The sequence below is a fragment of the Epargyreus clarus genome, unplaced genomic scaffold, assembly GCF_041222505.1.
Source record: "Epargyreus clarus isolate Ecla_fem2 unplaced genomic scaffold, WU_Ecla_fem_2.2 ptg000004l, whole genome shotgun sequence".
Classification (NCBI taxonomy): Eukaryota; Metazoa; Arthropoda; class Insecta; order Lepidoptera; family Hesperiidae; genus Epargyreus; species Epargyreus clarus.
In genome coordinates, this window is record NW_027332212.1 from 72894 (window position 1) to 93662 (window position 20769).

The following is a 20769-nucleotide window of genomic DNA, read 5'->3' on the forward strand; positions in this document are numbered from 1 at the left end:
ATTAATATAAATGTTATTATGTAATCACTAAAAAGGGTAAAAAAAAATTTTTAATAAAAAATAAAAATCAATCTTAAAAAAGTGAATTTATTAATTAAAAGGATGACTAACGAGTACGGTTCGACACTGAAGTAACGCCGCCACACCTATTTCTGACTAAAACAACAGTGTAACGTATTGATTGTAGTCGCAGTTACGTTAAGAAAATAATTTTCATAATTACTATCCCTTCCATAAACTCTTAAATATAGCGCCCTACAAAGCCTAAGATTTGCACATTTCTCTAATAATAATTTCGACTGTCACGGAGGATTCAGACAAAGCATACAAAGCTGGTGAGCCTTTAATCTATTGTTAACAGCGATACGACAGACGACCTTGTTTATAAATTGAGATAGATATGTTGCTTTATATGTAGAGTGTGTTATGTCTTACGTCCGTTATTAATATTCACTTTATCCAAAATTTTACTGACTAAAGATCGAAATTTGAAACAAATGCATTTTGACAAGTCTTTAAATCTTGATTTTGGTAAGAAAACAATAAACGATCTATCCGTTTATTAATAACTTTCGTTTATTACTCACTATCAACAAGTAAATAGCTAAACTTTTAACAATATTAAAACCATTATGTTAACTTTTAAAGCAATTTTACCTGTAGCGCTGTGTTACGAAATACTGTTCGTTATTCGACCTTCCCACAGAACTGAATAAAACAAACTTTGTTCCGGAAGTAACTTTAACATTTCATAACTTTATTTTCATGATTCAAATACGGTTAGAAGTTTTACGTGTCATGGTTTTAAACAGAGGTGAGGAATACTGAGCGAGTGAATATTTTGCACTAATAATATAATAAATCCACTCGAAAATTAAAATATATTAAAAAGGCAATATTAATAAAAATAAAACACATAGTACCATACATAACCAAACAGAATTGGCTGTAGTCTTCTCTAGTAGCTTCTAGTATCTTCTGTAGTAGCTGTGTATTGCTGAATACAAGACTTATCCCCATAACCTGGTTCACCATACTTCACCGTTTGTATCATTACGAATTCGTGGATATTACGCGACACGTGAAATTACATAGAATTATCGAGTGTATTCCGATGCTATAATTACCCGATTCCGAAAACAACACAATAACAGAGAAATACAATAAACATATGAAAAGGATATAAAACTTTTCATTCAATTCGTATAACATGTATAATTCAAAAACCGCCTGCAAGACCTCGGTTAAGGCTCAAATTTCTGTATGACAGATTGGTGTGAAGATCGCGCTCTAGGTGCATTGTTTCACATTGCGGCCCTGTACTAAAATTCACGAATTCAGTTCCCTCACTATGAAAGCGATCATTAAAACACTGAGCGATGCGGTCCGCTATTGTTTGCTGACAGTTCCATCGTCATCAATAATGGAACGATGACATAAACCTCTCTGAAGCGTTTTTTCGAAATGTTGGTGAGTGACGGGTGTGTCAATACGAGGACAAATGTTTGTTGGCAGCGGGTGTCGGGAGTATAGAAATGTATGTTTTATGTATGTGCTTGATAGCTGAAGCCTTTGATTTTCTTATGTGGGTTGTTTTTGTGCCATTTTAACGCAGTGTAAAGCTGTTTGTTATTGTGAAGTATGTGCCTCGTTTAAAAACAATTCTAATTGGCGTTTGATTTTATTGATTGTTTTAATTTTTGCTTGCTTGTATTGAAGTAGTGGTTTTTGCTTTACTGCTGTAAATTTTGTTGTTCGATCAGACAGATTTATATAGGTGGTAATGACTACTTACCATAATATAGAGTTAAAATATATTTAAATTATTTACTTGTAGTATTATTTTAATTAATTGTGTCGTGTCATTTTCATGATGTGTTATTTTTGTAAAAGGTGCCCATTTATATAATCACTGGCACGCCAACAAGCTCTTGACGTTTGAGTTGTATTTTGCGCGGGAATAATAAAAGTTGTAAATTGGTCAAAGATATACGAGCAGTTTTATTCTATTAGTAGGATTATGTTTGCTTCTGTAAAGTATGTGACGTTTATAACACTAAAGGTGATAGCAAAATGTATCTTCTAATACATATATGAGTATGTACGTGAAATTTAGCTAGTCTCTAAGCAGTGTAAGTGCTCTTAAGCGACCAATTTAGCTGTTTGCCTAACTCCTTTTGAAGTGATCTCACCGGTATATTATCAGGTAAACTGTAAAGTGGCCCAGTATATCGTGGTTTCTACATCGCTATTAGGCCGTTTACAACTTATTGTTAGTTGTTAGAGTACCTTCTATAAGTCATAAAGCTGAATATAAATTATAATTATGAAGGCAAAATTTACATCAAACAAATTAAATATTTACTGAAAACCTGTAACTTTTTGATAGCAAGAATCCTTCTTATAGTATATTTTTTCATAATATTACATAATTATACAATCATTATAATATGTAACGCGGAAATATTACGCCCTCGATCTAAATCATAATACCCATAGATTTCTATTCTTGGTCCTCGGTGTTTGTGTACATAAGAACCTTATTTATGTGTGTCCGTAGCAAATACCACATTCAGGGTGTATAGAAAGTTATTGTATGAGTATAGAATATTAATTTGTACAAATCTTTCATAACGTTATGATATTTGATCTCGAATTGCTACAATATCAAAATTGAGGCTCGCCTTCTGGGAATCAAATTAAACGAGCGTAACGAATCAAGAGTACCATTGTAGAGAGGCATTACGTTTCATCGCTCCTTTATGGCACAACAAATGAGAAGCCGGGAAAGGATCAGGTTGTTGCCAATAAAAAAGGCTATACCGACGAATTACCGTACAAATGCTGTACTTCTTTTTATATCATACTTGCTTATAAGCGATTTTTTGGTGAAACTGCATTGTAGTTTCTCCAAAAAAATGTAGAATTGCTACATTTTTATACTGTGTAGGATGAGTCAACGCTTCTGGCCATATTGTCCTTCAAGTTTTATTGGTTCCTTTGTAATAATATGCATGACCATAAGATAAGTACAATCTTTTAAACAAAAAGCAACCACGCCACCTCAACCGAAATTAAATTACGGTACAAAAATCATGATAAAAATGTAAACTCTTACCTTTTTTAAGTCGTCTTAAACTAATTATCAGCCCCGCTCTTTCACTTAAGTGACAATAAATTTGTAAGATCCACTTACATGGTAAGCCTCCCGTATGCTGTACCTCTTTAAGAATATCAGTCAGCAAGACGCCTTAAGCTTCGAGATGGATCTCAAGGAAGTTGCAACGACGGCCTTAATTTTTTTTTTATAATACAGAGGTAGCAGAAGGGGATGCAGTCCACCTGATGGTAAGTGGCTCAAAATGCCCATGGACAGCTGTAATCAACCCCAGATAGGATTAGATATATACTATAGACTAAGCTGGAACGCCTCTGAAAGTATTCTCTCTTTTCCGTATTACTAGAAACAGCCCATGTATTTTAGAGCTGATTTGGATCTATGTCCCACCATTTATGGAAAGTTATTTTTGATAGCGCCTTCAGGGCCATCAAAATAAATGAGAAGTCTGAAAAGGGCGTGTTGTTGCCAATAAAAAGCCTGTACCGACGGTTTACCCTACGGCGGAGCTTGTGTCATCGTCTTTTATTGACATGCCTTATTCTTTTCTATACTAGTACTCTGCACTTGGCGGTCGCGTTTACTTCTAATATTGTTTAAACAATTTCTCCTCTACAATATCTTACAATTAAATAATTAATACAATTACTAATAATATTACTTATTGCTTCTATAAATGGTTTATTGGTGCTTCACAATACAATAGCGCTCATAATTATAATTACATAATGGCTTTGTTTAGTTGTATTTTGTTACATTTGTTGAATGTGCTACAAAATTACCTATAAATAAATCATTATGTTGCTTGCTTGCTAAACCTTGATTAAACTATTAACTATAAGATAGAAACATTTCAGGTAATATGAATAGACCTTGTTCAACCTGGTGTTGATTGGTTTCTACCACCCACGGACTACTGTTCGTTAAGGTTTTAACTACTAAAGTCGAAATAACGTCTTAGAAGCTGACATCTTTGATCTTCCTTTACTTAGATATGTTTAGTACCTACTTGGTATTGGTATGTCATAAACCAAAATATATGATATTGCTTGCAACAGACAGCCAGTCAAACCATGTTAACATTAGTGTACGTAGAGATTGCTCTTTTATCTGGGAACGAGCGGCCAATAAATATGCGTGGTCCGCTGATAAGCTGTCATCTCTGGAAAAACGAGGGCTCCGGCCACTGGGACTAGGCCACATTCACAGATGTATAAGTACATACAAAATGTAAATAATATTATTAATCTATTTATAATTTTTAATCAGACTGCGAAGGGAAATTATTTCGAGTATTTTACGTGCGTAGGTAGAAGTTGCATATTCTGTAATTTTAAGCAGTTGACTTTTAATTTTTAATATAATTTTCTAGTTAAGTCTGTGCTCAAAGTGACTTGTTATTAAGAAGTACTCGTATTATCAGGAATCCTAACTAATTGATCATCGTTCCATTGGTAAGGAAAAGAAGTATTCCTCTGTGCTCTGGTACGGACAGTTCTTCTATTCTCGTTATAAAGTTATATAATTACAATGAATACAAATATTTACGCGACACTTTGAACAAACGTAACATTAAAGATCTAAAATAGTTTATTGTTTGTCTCAGTTATATCTTTAAGTCACCCATCAGTTACACGTCGAACCTTCATCGTGATCAATTGAATCTGTCCCAAATCTAATATTATTAAGTTGACCTTCTGTTCATCTTATTTTGACTTTGTATCGGCGTAAATAAAAAGTGTCCATTAAGTTAAAGGCGTTATCTAGAAACTGGCCATCTGTGACGAGATTAAAGCCTTTATGAGGTTATATCACGTCGCTTGGCGTTATAAAGGAAAACTCTTCTAGAAACTTTACGAGGTAAAGGAATTTTACGAAATATCTTTCAGGTTTTTGAGATCGTATTAAAAACTTCGCTAGATTATCTTTAGATATCAATTCAGGATTTTTCGCAATACGCTTATTTAATCCTCCATTTTGTGACATACAAATTTATATAGCATACAGTTTTTATATCTTACGTAGAGCATAAGTATATAGCATATACCTAAGTATATAGTAGGTCCCTTCCCACATTTTTTGGAAGTTAAGAACTTTTTCATTAATGTCGTGACTTAAGGCAAGTACGTGAATTACAAGCGTGGCAAAATTGGTAGACAAGAGGTCATATTTCTTTCGTGTCCTCTTAAAATTGAAGAATAAAATTGTTTTAATTGTCAGTTTCGACATCTTATTGTATGAATGTAAATTGTAAGCGAAAGGCATTGTTAATAAGATAATTTAATAAAACATAGCAGAAATTGTGAGAAAATCTTTTAAAGGTTACACGAAAATCTTAGAATCACAGACTCCGAAAAAATAGTTAACATTAAAAGCAAGCGTCACGTATTCGTCCAAAGCAAATAGTGATTTGTATGAGTTTGGTGTTGACACCGGCATAACAACAACGCAGAATTTATATGAGAACGATGCTCTATTGACCTGACGCCTACATGAATAGTCTGCAAAAATAATATTCACTGAGAGAAATTGAATTACTCGTGCGTTTATTTAACGGAGTACGAAAGAATACGCCTTTTTTTATGATAATTTCAAAATGTCAAATGTCAGAAATATTTCTGGTGAAGTCGGAATATGACTGTTTTAAATGATATTATGAAAAATGATTTTGAACATATTTATCTTATACGTATTTACATATGTTTATAATTTAAGGCAGGATACGAATACCTTTAAAGAACACTCTTGTATATCTATATAGGACATAGGTAATTATAATTTATGAAAAATACAATAAAATAACTGAAACACTACTAAAAGAACTGTAATAATAATTTTAAAACTTATAGAGATACATAATATTACGTTAAGTGTAGCATTTATATCAACAGAAGGTAAGTTATCTTACGTTTCTAGATCTTTCGTAAATATGAAATCTTCCCCACAGGTACGACTAACCGTGTAATGTCGAAGGTAATTTTCCACCGCATTACCTCCTAAAAGATACATTCTCTGTTTGAAATGTGTCTCGCTGCGTTGATTTATTCATTACCAGATGAAGTCTATTCAGTGTAACACACTTGACCTTCAACATAAAAATTCGGCACAGACTCGTCCATCAACAGAAATGACAGTCGTTAGAAACAACGAGATTTCTCGTAAAGGGAGAATAAATAGAAATGGCAATACGGTTTATAATTAAATATTAAATTAATCGCAAATTAAACAAAAAAAAATCAATAAAACGGTACAGTAGACGTCTATGTTGTTCATAAAGACTGCAGCGGAATTTCTAAACTTATTTACGAAATGTAAGTATATATTGAAATGAAAATTTTCGGATATAATTAATATTTTAAATGTACCTACGGATTTTTATTAATACTCAAGTGTATTTGAATGTTGTAAACTAAATAGGTTTCGAAATAATATTTGCTCGTATATTTAATTATGGCAGCAAATATCAAAACGGATGTAAAATTCGCTAATGATGCTGTTAAAATAGTCGAATAAACTTTAGTCGAATTTTGGATATCCAAATTCAGGTTTCAATAAATTAAAATAGGAATTACTTAAAATTGATTTCTCCCAAAACAGCTCCCGAAGCGGTGGTAGCTAATTAGCTAACATTACGTAAATCTGTATTATTTTTAACCGACTTCAAAAAGGAGGTGGTTATCAATTCGGCCGGTATCTTTTTTTTTTATGAATGTACACGAATTACACCGCCGTTAGTGAACCGATTTTAATAATTCTTTTTTTATTGTGTAGAGACGAGCTGGAAGTTGGTCCCATTTAAATATGGTTAGGATCCATCGATGGGTTCTGGAGAAAATGAGGGGAACTCTTCCACCCATGTAAATATAACAGCCATAACTTCGCCGTTTATGAACCTATTTTAATGCCTTTAATTTTGTGTGTGGACAATTGCTACAAGTTGCAAAACCAGTTTATCATTGACTATTTAAGGGTATGATAATGTGGCTCGGAGTCAAAATATGTAACTCCTCAACCGATGGGAATAATTGATTTGTGTTTGAAGACATTTGGTGTAGGTTCTAATGAAATTACAAAGCCAGTTCATCATTGACTATTTAAGGGTCTGATAATGTGTCTTGGAGACAAAATATGTAACTCCTCAACCGATGGGAATAATTGAGTTGTGTTTGAAGATATTTGGTGTAGGTTCTAATGAAATTGCAAAGCCAGTTCATCATTGACTACTTAGTTAGGTTAGGTTGGAACATATAAGACAATATAAAACTAAGCGAGCAGGGCGCGGGAGCGCCCTGCAAGCGGGCGGTTCCAATCAATGTAAATTCAGACCTTCCTTAATTCATGATCACGTTTATACAATTTTATAATGTATTAATATAAATGTTATTATGTCATCACTAAAAAGGGTGAAAAAAAATGTTTAACAAAAAAAGTGTGTGTGTGTCAGCTACGACGCAGACGCACGATTGGAGTTTACTCCTTACGAACGATAATTATGATATATATTGAATAGAAAAAAAGGGTAAATGAACGCATCTGCTAAAATGATAAGAGAAACAAACATATATCTGTAATTATTCGGATTATTTATATTACTTCAAAAATAGAAATGGGTCGTAATAATTTAATATAAGTATTACAAAATATTATATAAATATAAAATATATTTAATCAATTGATTAAAAATAATAATAATAAAAACACTAAATAAAAGATCTAGCTGTTCGTATTTAAAATGTATATTATTTATAAATGTAAACGATAAGCTTACCAATTAACCGCATCCGTGTGTTTTTTGGATTCTTCTTCATTATCATCTAAATCAATTTCTTGCATATTTTCAAATATTTTTTCAACTTTAATCACTTGATGATTTGTTTAATAGTACATAAAAATACACGTATCAATGCATAGAAGTACAAGAAAACTTTAAAATGAAAACATTAAAACTTGATGGTTAGGTTGCTGTTTATGTACGTTGTATATAGATGTATATATGGGCGCATGGGTATAATAGCGCCATCTAGTGGCAAGTTTTATAAATTGTAAGTTTGCAAGTTTATCAATCTATGTATTTTGGTTCCAAATATTATAATGGTATCTTAATATAATTGTTTATATTAAAGTAAATTTTAATATAATATAATTATTTATATTTAAAACAATGTTAAACGTTTTATAACTTAAAACTTAATAATTATAATTTCTTTGCCATCTATAAAATATCCTTGTTGCAATTTACGGATGCAATTTATATGAGACTCAATAAACATGTTATTATATGTAATTTGGATTGTTTCTGAATGTTTTATAATTCTAGAATTCATTTAAAACGTATTGCTAATTTTATATAACTTATTTTGAACATAATTCATTAGCAATAATTCTGTAATAAATATTAAATAATACTGTTTTGATTTTGCCCGTTTATCGTTGATAGATGGTGCTGATCAATAATGCATCCATGTTTATAAGTTAAATTAATATATCAGTAACTTACAAAAGCCTCTTTATGTTAAAAACTTATTTTGCTAATATTATATCTTATTCAATTACTTACTGATTTTATATGTTACTCTTCTTTAAAAACGTTCATAAAAGATTGTTAATCATATTATGGCGCCAATGTTCATATTTTTCACAGTGTTTATAAATGATCAAACCTATAACTTAATTTATGCAAAAATGTAAACAAATTAGTTAATGACGTTTTAATGTTTTATATATTGCTAATTATTTTTATTGTTATAATTACTTTCATATGGGATTTGAACTTACTGTATTTTAAATTAATAAAAGCACTCTTGATTCATATTTTGGTTACCGTTACGCCTCAACTTTTCGTGTTACATTTGATTTTACTCCTCATAAAATTTCCGTACCGGGCCTTATAACTCAAATCGTTTCTTAAGGAGTAAACTCCAAAAATACAACCGATTTCTATGTCACTACAAAGTAAAAAATAATTGAAATAAATGTTGGTTTAATACATAATAATTATTTCTGATGTCGGCGCTCATATTAGACACGCTGTTTACATCGTTATCCAACGAAATATATAGAGAGCCGACTTCAGAAATATGTACTAAACCAACATTTATTTCGATTATTTTTTACTTTGTAGTGACATAGAAGTCGGTTGTATTTTTTGTTAATTTTTTTTTAATGAATGTAATGCAGATATTGCTTTGATCGTAAATGTAGTGTTTATTTTTTCGGACAACTTAGTTCATACTACTGAAGAGTGAAGGTATATTTGTAGTAAGAATGATCGTATTTATTCATTGATTTCAGGAAATAAAGGTCTGAAACTATACACTGGCATCTCTATTTACTCGTAGGTCGTTATTCCTGAGACAATCTCTTTGCGAATTTCTTTGATATTCAATGAGTTGGCTCGTTTTCCGAACAGCGTCTCGTGTGAGGAACGCTAACGACGTGGATTGGGGTGACGTGAGGTACAACTTTGAAATTGTCAACTAACTGTAGAGATTTTACCTTCGAAATATATATTTAAATATTTGTTTTTCTTCTAGTATTTCAGAACGTGAATAAGTAGGTAAAATAGAAAAAAATTAGAAGTATTTTTTCGTTATGAAACTGAAGTTATGAACTAAAATGTAGCTTGCTTGTAATATAGTGCCACTTATGATTATTTGTCATTACCCTATAATAAGTAGGGCTGGAGTCTTACATAAGGTCGCTACGGATGTTTTGTTATCCTTGATAATTAACTTGGTGCTCCCATAACCTTCACGATGTTATTATAAGGCAGAAATATGTGTGACGGTGCCGCCGCTCTAGTTGATCCACAAAATGTTTTACGGAAACAAGAATGCTACCTAAATTTTATAAGTGATGCATTGCTAGGTTTACAGAATAGGCAATTGCAAAACACGTAAATAAAAATTAAAACAGTATAGTAACTTTGTACATTATTTTTTAATAATTATATATTTTTGTAATTTACTACACGATCGGGTCCAAATGACGGCAGGGCAATTTAATTAATTTTATACTATGAAGATCATCTTTCTAATTAGCACTGAGTACCCTTTCCACCGACATCGGTAACCTAATATCTAATGTTATAAGCTTAAATTCAACAAAATAAGCACCCAACAACTTTTCCTAACTCGAGTAACTCAATCTGTACGGTAAAACAGTGAATTATCTCGCTGAAGTAAAGTGGAGTTGTTGTGTGTTACGCCACGTATTCGTTAAGTTCGCTGATGCTCCTAACTTAGTTTCGTGATGATAGCATGTGTTTTTGCGAAGTTTGAATAAACTTTAACTTAATTGCAGCAAAGCCATTTGCGGCGCGACTGCAATGACATTTGGTGCAATTATAATTATATCTTTAAATAAAACACTTTCCCAACATCTGGCTTATTAACAACATTTAGGAATTTAACAACAATGTTCTACGAGAATATAACTGCATTTTTGGTTGTTGCACTTATCTGACATAAATACGTAGCAGACGAGCATGTAGTCTACCTGATGGGCCCATAGATATCTGTACAATCACTGATAAGATCAGAGTCCTTCCTTTGGTTTGCTACAGATGCGCGGCTAATTCTATGAACGAAGTTGGTAGACCTTGTGTAGCAGCTATATTTTTTACTCGAATTTTGCAACAAAAGTTTTACTTTTATCATCAAAATTATGATAATGATCCTTTTGGCTTAACACAAAAAATCTTTTAATATAATACGCTAGGATCTTACCAAAAGGAAAATAGTGAGCTGAATAATAGAATAAAAATGCGTGTCGTAAGCCCAGAGCCCTTTGTTGTATAGTGGGTATTGTTCGCGACTTGGATCCGGTTTTATTTGTGTGGGGTGCGGCCAGTGTGGTCACTAAGTACTGTTTCGGGAAATAATAGTGTACAATAAAATTGCAACTCGTTGATTACTTGTAAAGTACAATGTGTACCGCACTAATTTAAATTTGACTTCAAACGCCAGTTGCTATTTTAGCAGTTATGAATATTTACTTATAAAACGATCTTAGGAGATTACGTTTATTTGTAAAATAGTACTTTACACAATTGATTTGCTACGGATACAAAGATATAAGTGTATAAACAGCCAAGCCCTATACTTCGAGTGAGAATCAAAACCAATATCATTTGGGCACAGTAATTTTACATCAGGGATCAAAATAAATTAAGAATGATTAGGGACGGGGGTTATTCAAAATTATATTAGCGGAAATATTTCGAAACGCGTGTAAGCGTCCATTTTCTTATTTCGCTCCCTAATACCCGCCTACGCCAGAAGCAGGAAAATTATTAAATATTTTTTTCCTTATCTTTACATATAATTAAATTGATATATCTATTATTTTGAAACAGTGCCGTAAAACTGCAGTATTGTATGCTAATATTATATGCATATTTACACCTTCTCTAAAATATAATGATTGTAATTTTTTTTTTTAACACGCTTTTATTAGCTTGGGTTGTATGTATGTATGTATGTATGTATGTATGTATGTATGTATGTATGTATGTATGTATGTATGTATGTATGTATGTATGTATGTATGTATGTATGTACGTAACAGTAACGGAATCTTTGAACCCGATTTCTATCCACTTTGAACGTTCAGTTTAATACAAAATTTTGAAGAATTATCAAAAACCGATGACAATACACGATTTTAATAATTTTGTACCATTGTCCTTATCAACATCCTCAGAATTAACGATTTTCGAGGCGAGATTGTTCAAGCGCCTTAGACAAAGTTCATCGCAAGTTACTAGATTGCAAATAATTATTGCTTTTTAGTTTCAATAAGGCGTAACTGTTACAGCGTTTTAGTTTAGAAAATAATAATGTTATTTCCCTATAACTCAAATGTACTGAAACATATCTATAATGCTCTCCTTTTTTATTTTTTTGTTTACGAGGGGGAAACCTTCAAAAGGTAGCCTGTGCTGTGGGAGCGGCACAGGGTTATGTGGGATTCTTACCACACTAAGCCCCCCCGGTGGCCGTCCTCGGCGCTGCGTAGAGGACTCCGGGATCTCCAGAGGAACGCAACCGGAGTCCTCTTAGCGCGTTGCCCCATCGGGCTCCGCCCAGGTGAGCGTGACGCTCGCCACACCGTCTGGTGTGCACAATGGTATGCGACCACACATACCGCCGTCCTTCCCGGGGTCGCTGTCCGGGCGGGTCGAGCTCCCACTCTCACCACCCGCAACCCCGGAAGCCCCTTTTAGTCGCCTCTTACGACAGGCAGGAGATACCGTAGCCCTATTCTGGTGCCGGAACTACAGGGACCCCGCGCCGGTGGGCGTTATGTACGCCCTCGGCGACTCCTCCGCCGAGCGGGTTCCCTAGCTCGTTCGGTGTCTTCCTTCGCGGACATAACTATGTCGCAAAAGGTGATCATGCCCTCCCAGGCTTCGCTGCGCTGAACCATCGCCCCAACAATGGCTGCTGGAGACAGGTCCGGTCCCACTTTTGACACGAGGATCCGACGCTGAGACTCCCACGCTGAGCAGTACTGCAGCGTGTGCTGTGCGGAATCCTTGTGGTGCCCGCAATGATGGTACTGGGCCGTCTCTTCCCTCTGTATCCTATTCAGATACTCATGTCCATGTACAGCCATGTCCGGTGAGTATCTGGGTCAACCGGAAGGTGACACAACCTTTGGCAATGAGCCAAGCCCGAAAGTTCGGTACGATAGCATCGACAACCCGTTGGCGTATGTTACGTGGTTCCAATAGCCGATCTCGCCAGCACCTCAGAGCGCGCCACCTGGCTTTCCTCCGAAGCACTTCGACCGTTTCTTCAGTGAAGGGTTCAGTCCTCTGACGGAGGACGCGGATCTTATTAAAGACCCGTGCATCCATATCCGCCAGAATGTCCAGGGGCGGAAACCGCCCCACGACGCTGACCGAGCCACGATTAAGCAGACGCAGGTCCAGCACGGACGCCCACTCGAGTGTTGCTCGACCCCTGACGCTGTCGCGCCTGTTTCCCCAGGCCCTCGAATGCGCGTTAGAATCGCCAAGTACGATCACTGGGCGGGGAAGACAGGAGCGTACACACCTTGCCAAACGGTCGAGGAATTCCTCGTATATCGCCAGACTACAATTGGGGGAAACATAACACCCCAAAACCGCGAGGGGACCCCACTCCACTGCGACTATGCCCCACTCGGAGTGAAGTTTGGAGCACGGAGGATCTCCTCAGCCACTTGTCCAGTACACAGCGACGGACTGCACGTCGTCTCCGACCCATCGCGGATGCTCCGGAACTGAATAGGGCTCCGCCACCACTGCCAAGGCAACCGAGCAGTCCACGAGGCGTTGCTGGAGCAAGTCCTGCGCCCCGCGGCAGTGGTTCAGGTTCCCCTGGAGGATCTTAAGTGACGGAGACCTATCCATCAAGAGTCCATCGCTTTCGCTGTTGGACAATGGGACGAAGCGCTTGGACGCGCAGGCCCATCTACCCGTGTTGAGTCGGCAGCCATGACCGCTGTCTCGCTCACTCCAATGCCCCGGCGCTTTCGCTTCGGAGGCGAACACCTCCTCCCACCGAGCCGATGGTCAGCTGGGCGACCAAGGTCAGCACACAGGGCGAATTTTACCCATTGTGCCCCGCATTGGCTCGCCTTATGTCCGGGCTCACCACATACGTAACACAATGCACTCCTGTCTTTGGTGCTCGTGCATTTTTGCCGTGCATGACCCATCTCAAGGCACCGGAAACATTGGAGCGACCTAGCAGGCAGCACCTCTACTCTCGCGGACACCCAGCCGACGAGGAGTCGCTTTGCCGCAGCCAGCTTGTGGATAGCTATAAGGGAACAGCGCACCCAGGCCGTCCCCAAAGCCGAAGGTCTTCTCCGGATCTCTCTGACCCTAACGTCACTGGCAATGCATCCGCAGGCCCCGGCGATTGCGTTGGCGACGTTTTGCTGGGTGACGGAGTCGTCCAGATCCATCACCCAGGCCTCCCCTTGCTTCGTGGGCCTGGCCACCCTGACGCCCATCTCCGCGACAGTCTCCTGTAACTTTCGTGCCAGGGCGTCGGCTTTCCCAGCACAATCCTCGCCGAAAATCTCCAGGAGAAGACCGCCGTTTATGGCCTTCTTCTGCCGCAAAGAAGGAATGCCTAGATCGGCAAGTTGGATTTGGGCCTTTGCGGTCTTCATTACCTCCGCATAGGTAATCTCCGACCCCTCAGGCACCGTGACTGCCACGGCCGCCGACTTCGGTACTCGCGGAAGCCTCTTAGCTGCCTTCTTTTTACCGGCCCGCGATGGCTCGGTTGCTCGAGCTGCCGGTGCCTGTGCTGGTTTGGTCCCAGGAATCTATAATGCCCTCTTGTAGAATGATTTTTAGATTTCCGTACTCAAAGGTTAAAACGAAACCCTCCGCGGTCTGTTCTTGTGTCACTGGGCTTTATCTCTTAAATCGTAATAGATAGACACTCGATTTTTTTACAAACGATGCATAATCGTGGTCGCTATAACAACAAATCCTAAACATAATAAATAATTATAGTTCAAAAAACTAAAAAACACGCTTTTATGATAAAATCAACTAAAAAGTATAAAATAATTGTCAATCTAAGAATCAAAAGTGCTCCATTTATCAGGTTCGAAAAGCGCTTCACACTTTTTCCACAATTATACTATTTACTGTTCCTTAATTGATTCTTAGATTGAAAATTATTTTCTACTTTTTAGTTGATTTTATCATAAAAGCGTGTTTTTTAGTTTTTTGAACTATAATTATTGTCTGTCTAAACTTGGACAGTATTTGATACATTTTCAGGGAACTAAGGATCTCTATAGAAAAATGATAAGAGAATTTTTCAAACCGAATCGTAAAAACTGAGCATGTGGGTGCACCTGAAACCACGTGACAGCGCGTGTCAAATGAGCTCAAGATTTTCCTTATTCATTTTAACAGCTAAATAAGCGTCCGCTGTCGCAGACACGACGTGTCTATGAATTTTAAAGCGAAAACGTGAATATGTAATTTCATTTCAGTTTTTAATATACTATGAAAACGGTGATTTAGAAATTTTTAGCGCAATAAAAATAAGCTTACAATAGGAAGGATAGGATAATAGTCGATGTAACATAGTCATAATTTCGAGATCTAGAGCGGCACTACGACTTCAATTTTTGTCTATAGCGGCATTACTAGCGCTACTGTTTTGACTAGTTTGAGGTACATGAGGCATTACTAATTAATCATGAATACCATTTAATAATTTACTGAATCGTATGATGCAATGGAGTCATATATGTATTTATATATGGAGCATTAATATATTGAGAAATATTACAATTAAGGATTAAGATAATCACACAAAGGGACGAGTTAGTAAATTTGGAGGAAGACGTATTCAAAAGGCTAATTTGTTCAATCTGTTGATTTATTGATGCTTAATGATCGAAAATAAACAAAAATGTATTCAATTTTAAATATATAATCTTTAAAAGAAGTACTTTCCTATGTTTTTTTACTTTTTAATTATAAAAGTTGATGCATGTGGGATTCTCAAAGGAACTCATTAAGAAGTCTTCCGGGAAGCCGCGCATATCGTTAAAATTATGTAACAAGATTAAAATAAGGATGCGTCCAAGTATTGCCGTATACTTTATATGCACTGTTACGTTCCGTTAAGTATTCATTCTGTTAAGTATTTTACGCTATGTTAAGTATATTACTTACTAATTAGATAGGGAAGGTAAGAATCACTTTTATATTTTTCGTTATGCAATGCAGGTAGCAAATGATTGTGAGATCCGCTTGATGTTAAGTTTATTTTATTTGGTTTAATAATCAGAAAATAAAGGGACAAGAAGTCAGTCAACACACAAGATAGTACAGTACCCCGTAGAGTGAATATCTATTCTTCGAACTATATTAGAATATATTAGCACAAATATAGCTGCTTTAAAACAGATACATATACGTGGAGTAGTACGGCCACAGTCCATTTTCTTTTATGCCTATTTTTTTTATAATTTATTTATTTATTTATATTACATTTATATGCTTAACAAACATTACAGATACATGTCCAATGCGTTTATTTAGCCAGAAAGAGTTTGAACAAATTTGCCGGCCGTACTACGAAATACGGCAGGTGCTGAGAAAAACATGTCTAGGCTGGGATTTGAAATCAAAATACCATTGAGTAAGGTCAATGCACGAACTAAAGGTGATTCCCTTACCAACACCAATCTACAGACAGGAATATGAAATAATTTATACCTACAGACCCTAACGGTCTTACTAGGAACATTAAATCATATAAGAGCTAACACTAAAGGGTTATGAATATTACCTCTGATCAATTTATAAAAATATTCAATAAGTGACAGATTACGTCTAACTTCGAGGGATTCATATCCTAGCATTCCAATTAGAAATAAACTCGGATATATATGCGGATATCCCACGAAATAACCATACTGTTTATGGTAAAGCCACCTTAAGAATTTCTTTTGGAGTTTCTCCAACATGAGTTTGTATTTACCTTCATGCGGACTCCAGATAACTGCATTACTTTCTAACGCGCTTCTTACAAAACTGTTATACAGAATTTTCATCACAGAAACACTTTCAAGATCTTTCGACTGCCTCAATACAAACCCAAGTGATCTGTAGGCTGTAGTTAGCAAAGCTGAGACTGTGTATAATGTAGGAATAGCAGACGAACATGCAGTTCATCTGATGGTAAGTGGCTACTGCCGCCGATGGACATCTGTAATCAACCCCAGATAGTATTATAACCTAAGGTCGCGCGATGCGCCGCTACCCCTGAGGACTGAGCTGGAACGCCTCGGAAAAGCCTGTCTCCCTTACCACATCCTTCAAAATAGAACACAACAGCGCACACTGCTGTTATTAGTTAGAAATAGGTGTGGCGGTGGTGCCGCCGGAGTCGAACCACAAAGGGTTCTACCACCTTCTTAATTGCTTCCTAGCCAAAATTAAGTTGTAACTAATATTATATGTATTTTAATATAAATTGCGGCGTAATTAGTCAAGTAAAGCCTTTGTTAAATACATCACTTTCGTTTGATGCCACAATGAAATTACTCATCGCAGGTTTACATGTTAAGCTCACAGATGAGATGACAAGCATCAGCACAGCTTCTGCTTCGTCAGGCCGGGATCAAAGGCGGCGCATTGAGATAAATTATCCACGTAATTGAAATTAGAAGGAAAAACTCTTAGTGGGAGGGTTTATTTCAATCTTGGGTCTTTGCAAAGGCTTTTACTTTAAAATTAAAATATAATGATTATAGGACACAATAAAAAATACCAAACGAGAGAAAAAGTCGTCAAATTAATGGGCATTCATAATTTGTTTTAAAAATTTACCCCTATCTAATTTTAAATTCAACATGCGTGCTGGTATATCCATATCCTTGGTGGTAATATTTTATGTTTGTTATAATTAGAATTTAAATGAACTTACCTAAGTGGAGTTCAATCATAATAGATACATACGAGTACTTAAGATTCATAATATTGGCAGTTTTGTAAAATAGAATGTAAATACTTTGATGTAAATATGCAAAATGACAGCAAACTACATACATTTTAATTGCGAAATTTTGGGCTTGAAGAAAATTGAATTTTTATGATTCTTATTTTACATCAATTTTGGAGCCCCGAAATTTTTTACTAAAATATATAATAATAATAACTTTATTCATAACAAATTTCACGTACAAAACTTTGAAATATAATACTTAATTAAAACTAAATGAATATATTTTGAAATTATATAATAATGTTTTAAAATTAAATTTCATTCACGTCACCGTCAATAATTTATTTTACACGGAATTAACAACAAAAGCTGTTAATACAGATAACATGTTGTACACAAAGCACACTGGTGGCGGATATCGGCACGTTGCGAGTCCGCTCCCAATTCATATTCACAAAGGACCCATCGATACCAAACATCGCTTTGTGTTCGAATGGTAACTCTTTGTTTTAGGAAAATTTGAAATGTCTACACCAATTTATTGCTCTGTTAAAAACGTTGTGGGCACGTTCATTTTTATGTGATACAGGTTGCTTTTTAAGTGTGTATAGTTAAGTGCAAAATATAAGGAATAGCGAAAGTTACTGAAAAAATTACAAGTCCAATTTTAATTCAAAACAAGTCTGTTTGATTAGACGTTAAAATTATTTTTCTTCCCAGAAATCAAACAAGCACACGTAACTAATATTATTGTGGCATCCAATACAATATAATACACAGCTGTAATCTACGTTTCAGAATATAGCACTAATGAGTTGATAATATTAGATGACGATGATGGATAGATGAGGGATTTTTTTTACTGTTGCGTCACTGCAGCACTATCGGAGAGCACACAAACTTTGCTTTTACTATTGATTCAAAGATAAAAGTACTTTTTTATTCTTTCAATACGTCTGTTCCATAATATCACCATTTTACCTTCACGTGCCACTATGACCCGCATAGAAGCGCATAAGCGTCATCACGAAGGTTCAATGTTGTAGAATATTCCCTAATGTATCTATATTTTACGCTGCATATCTGAAGTATCGAGTCTGAAAATGAGAGTGAGAAAATATCTCACAATAGATATATTATTATCTATGCTTCAGTGAATGCATTCAGTGCATGCTGTTCTTTTCGATAGCAATAGGTCAATTTTGTGGGAAGTTCATGGTATGTAGAATTTTATCGTAACGAATTATATCGTGTTACAAAATACCCAACAGAGGCCTCTCTTTAGAATACACTAATAATTTCAAATACATTAATAATAAATAATAGAAAATTAAATTGAACATAAAGTACAAATAATAGAAAATGAATTGGACTTTCTGTTGAACGTAAATGTAATCCGAACTTCATACACTGACTGTTCTGTAATTATACGTTTCACAAAAATTTAAGCGAAAAGCGAAGTTATAACTTGTTGGAATGTGCTTGTCGTTTTTCCGAATTGTAAAATGAATCAAAGTTCTATTATAATCCGATTGTTACGAAAATGTTTTACGCGAATTTTAAAACACCTATAAATTCATACGGAAAGCACAAATAAACGAATAGATGCCGTTTTAATTCTGCGAATGTGGTATCTGCTAGAGGAAAAACTTAATGAAGCAATTTAGAGGAAATTGCAAATCATTTATTAACTGACTCTTTTTGTTTCTTTGTGTGTATATTTTATTAAGTGAAGGTAAAATAAAATAAAGGAGAAACAATATTAGTTATTTTTATTAGCCGTAGTTATTGTTTATGAAGGTTTATACAGGGTGACCGGTAATAGGATACTTTCCTAGCAAGAGTTTAAAGTAGAACGTTTGCAATATAATTTAGTCATAATATATCGTGCCATGTCCGTGATTCTTTCTGAGTTATTCAAAATTAAAAGATTAGAATAATTGCTACTAGCTGTAGCCAGACAACATATCCTTATGTAACTGTTCCTCAGCTGTTGTCCAGCTCACTTTGAACTCAGTGTTCACCAGGTTTTGTCAAATTCCTCCGCATTCCAATTAAGTTGATATTGTTTCTTGGCCATTGACGTATAAAGAGGAATGTATCTTAAAACCTGTCACCCTGTATACCTACTGTATACTCATAAATATATTCAAATAGTTAAATCAATCTAAGAGTTATCAAGTACTTCCGCTGCGTCCTACGTATCTCTACAAACTATATGTTTGTGTTCGGGACAATTAACGGTTACTTGTGTGTATTTCGAGCCAATCTCCTCACAAATACTCAGCGAGCTCGCTGAGGCACGTACTGACAACAATCGAGTTACTTCAACTAAGGGCGGAACGAAATAGTGGACAGAAATAAAAGTGCATGCCTCGGATTTGGTCGTAATACGATAAGAATATTTATGTTCTCTATATTTGTACTAAAATATGACCATGCAATCCATTGAACTTTTACTTCCATTTTATCTACCAGGTGTGATACCTCATCAGTCATATCTCTATAGGTGTGGTGATGATACTCGCCAAATTTTGAGCCAAGATGAGCTTTTATGTATCTACATAAGTCTGTATGTATGTATTTCTTCCTTGGCACGCCCTGTAGTTCAAACTGTTTGACGACTTACATATGAGATGTCCTTGAATTCGTTTTAATTGTGAGAGTGACATCATTTGAAGCAGTCGGGTATTTTATTTTTATAAGTCTCCAGTTGAGTATAAGTTTTCAACAGTCTTCGAATAAACTATAAAGTTTCCAATTCACTTTACTAAGGAGATTACCAACTAATCCTGTTTGTAATTAATCAAACAAGCCGCGGAAAGTTCCAATCAGTCGGCTTACACACTACACAAACAGGCGCGTGACTATATGCTGTACGTGCCGAAGTTAAGCTACGAATACAAACTTGCCCATTAACTATAATTTATAATGTTTTTTTTTTATATGAAATTGGGTAGTAAACGAGATCATAAGTAGGTACTGCCAGAATCAATAATAAATCATTAAATCAAATCGATATTTATATTCAAAATAGGTTCTTTACAGAGCACTTTTTCAATGTCAATACAACTACCACCACTTCACAAGGTATTTCGCAATGGAGAAGCGCCGAAAGAAACTCCATAACACACATTTAAAAAAAAATGTTTTTACAGTGTCAAACTGAAC

At 35.5% G+C, this 20769-nt stretch overlaps 1 protein-coding gene across 1 annotated transcript in view; it reads right to left on the bottom strand.

Annotated features, from left to right (window-relative positions):
- LOC140757069 (uncharacterized) overlaps positions 1-20769 on the bottom strand; it is a 158281-nt gene that overhangs the window by 37742 nt on the left and 99770 nt on the right. The window contains exons 35-37 of the mRNA XM_073092609.1: positions 13721-14446; positions 13339-13658; positions 13026-13218 (exon numbers count right to left, since the gene is read on the bottom strand). Of these exons, the coding sequence (XP_072948710.1) occupies positions 13026-13218; positions 13339-13658; positions 13721-14446 (1239 nt within the window). The remainder of the gene's footprint in view (positions 1-13025; positions 13219-13338; positions 13659-13720; positions 14447-20769) is intronic.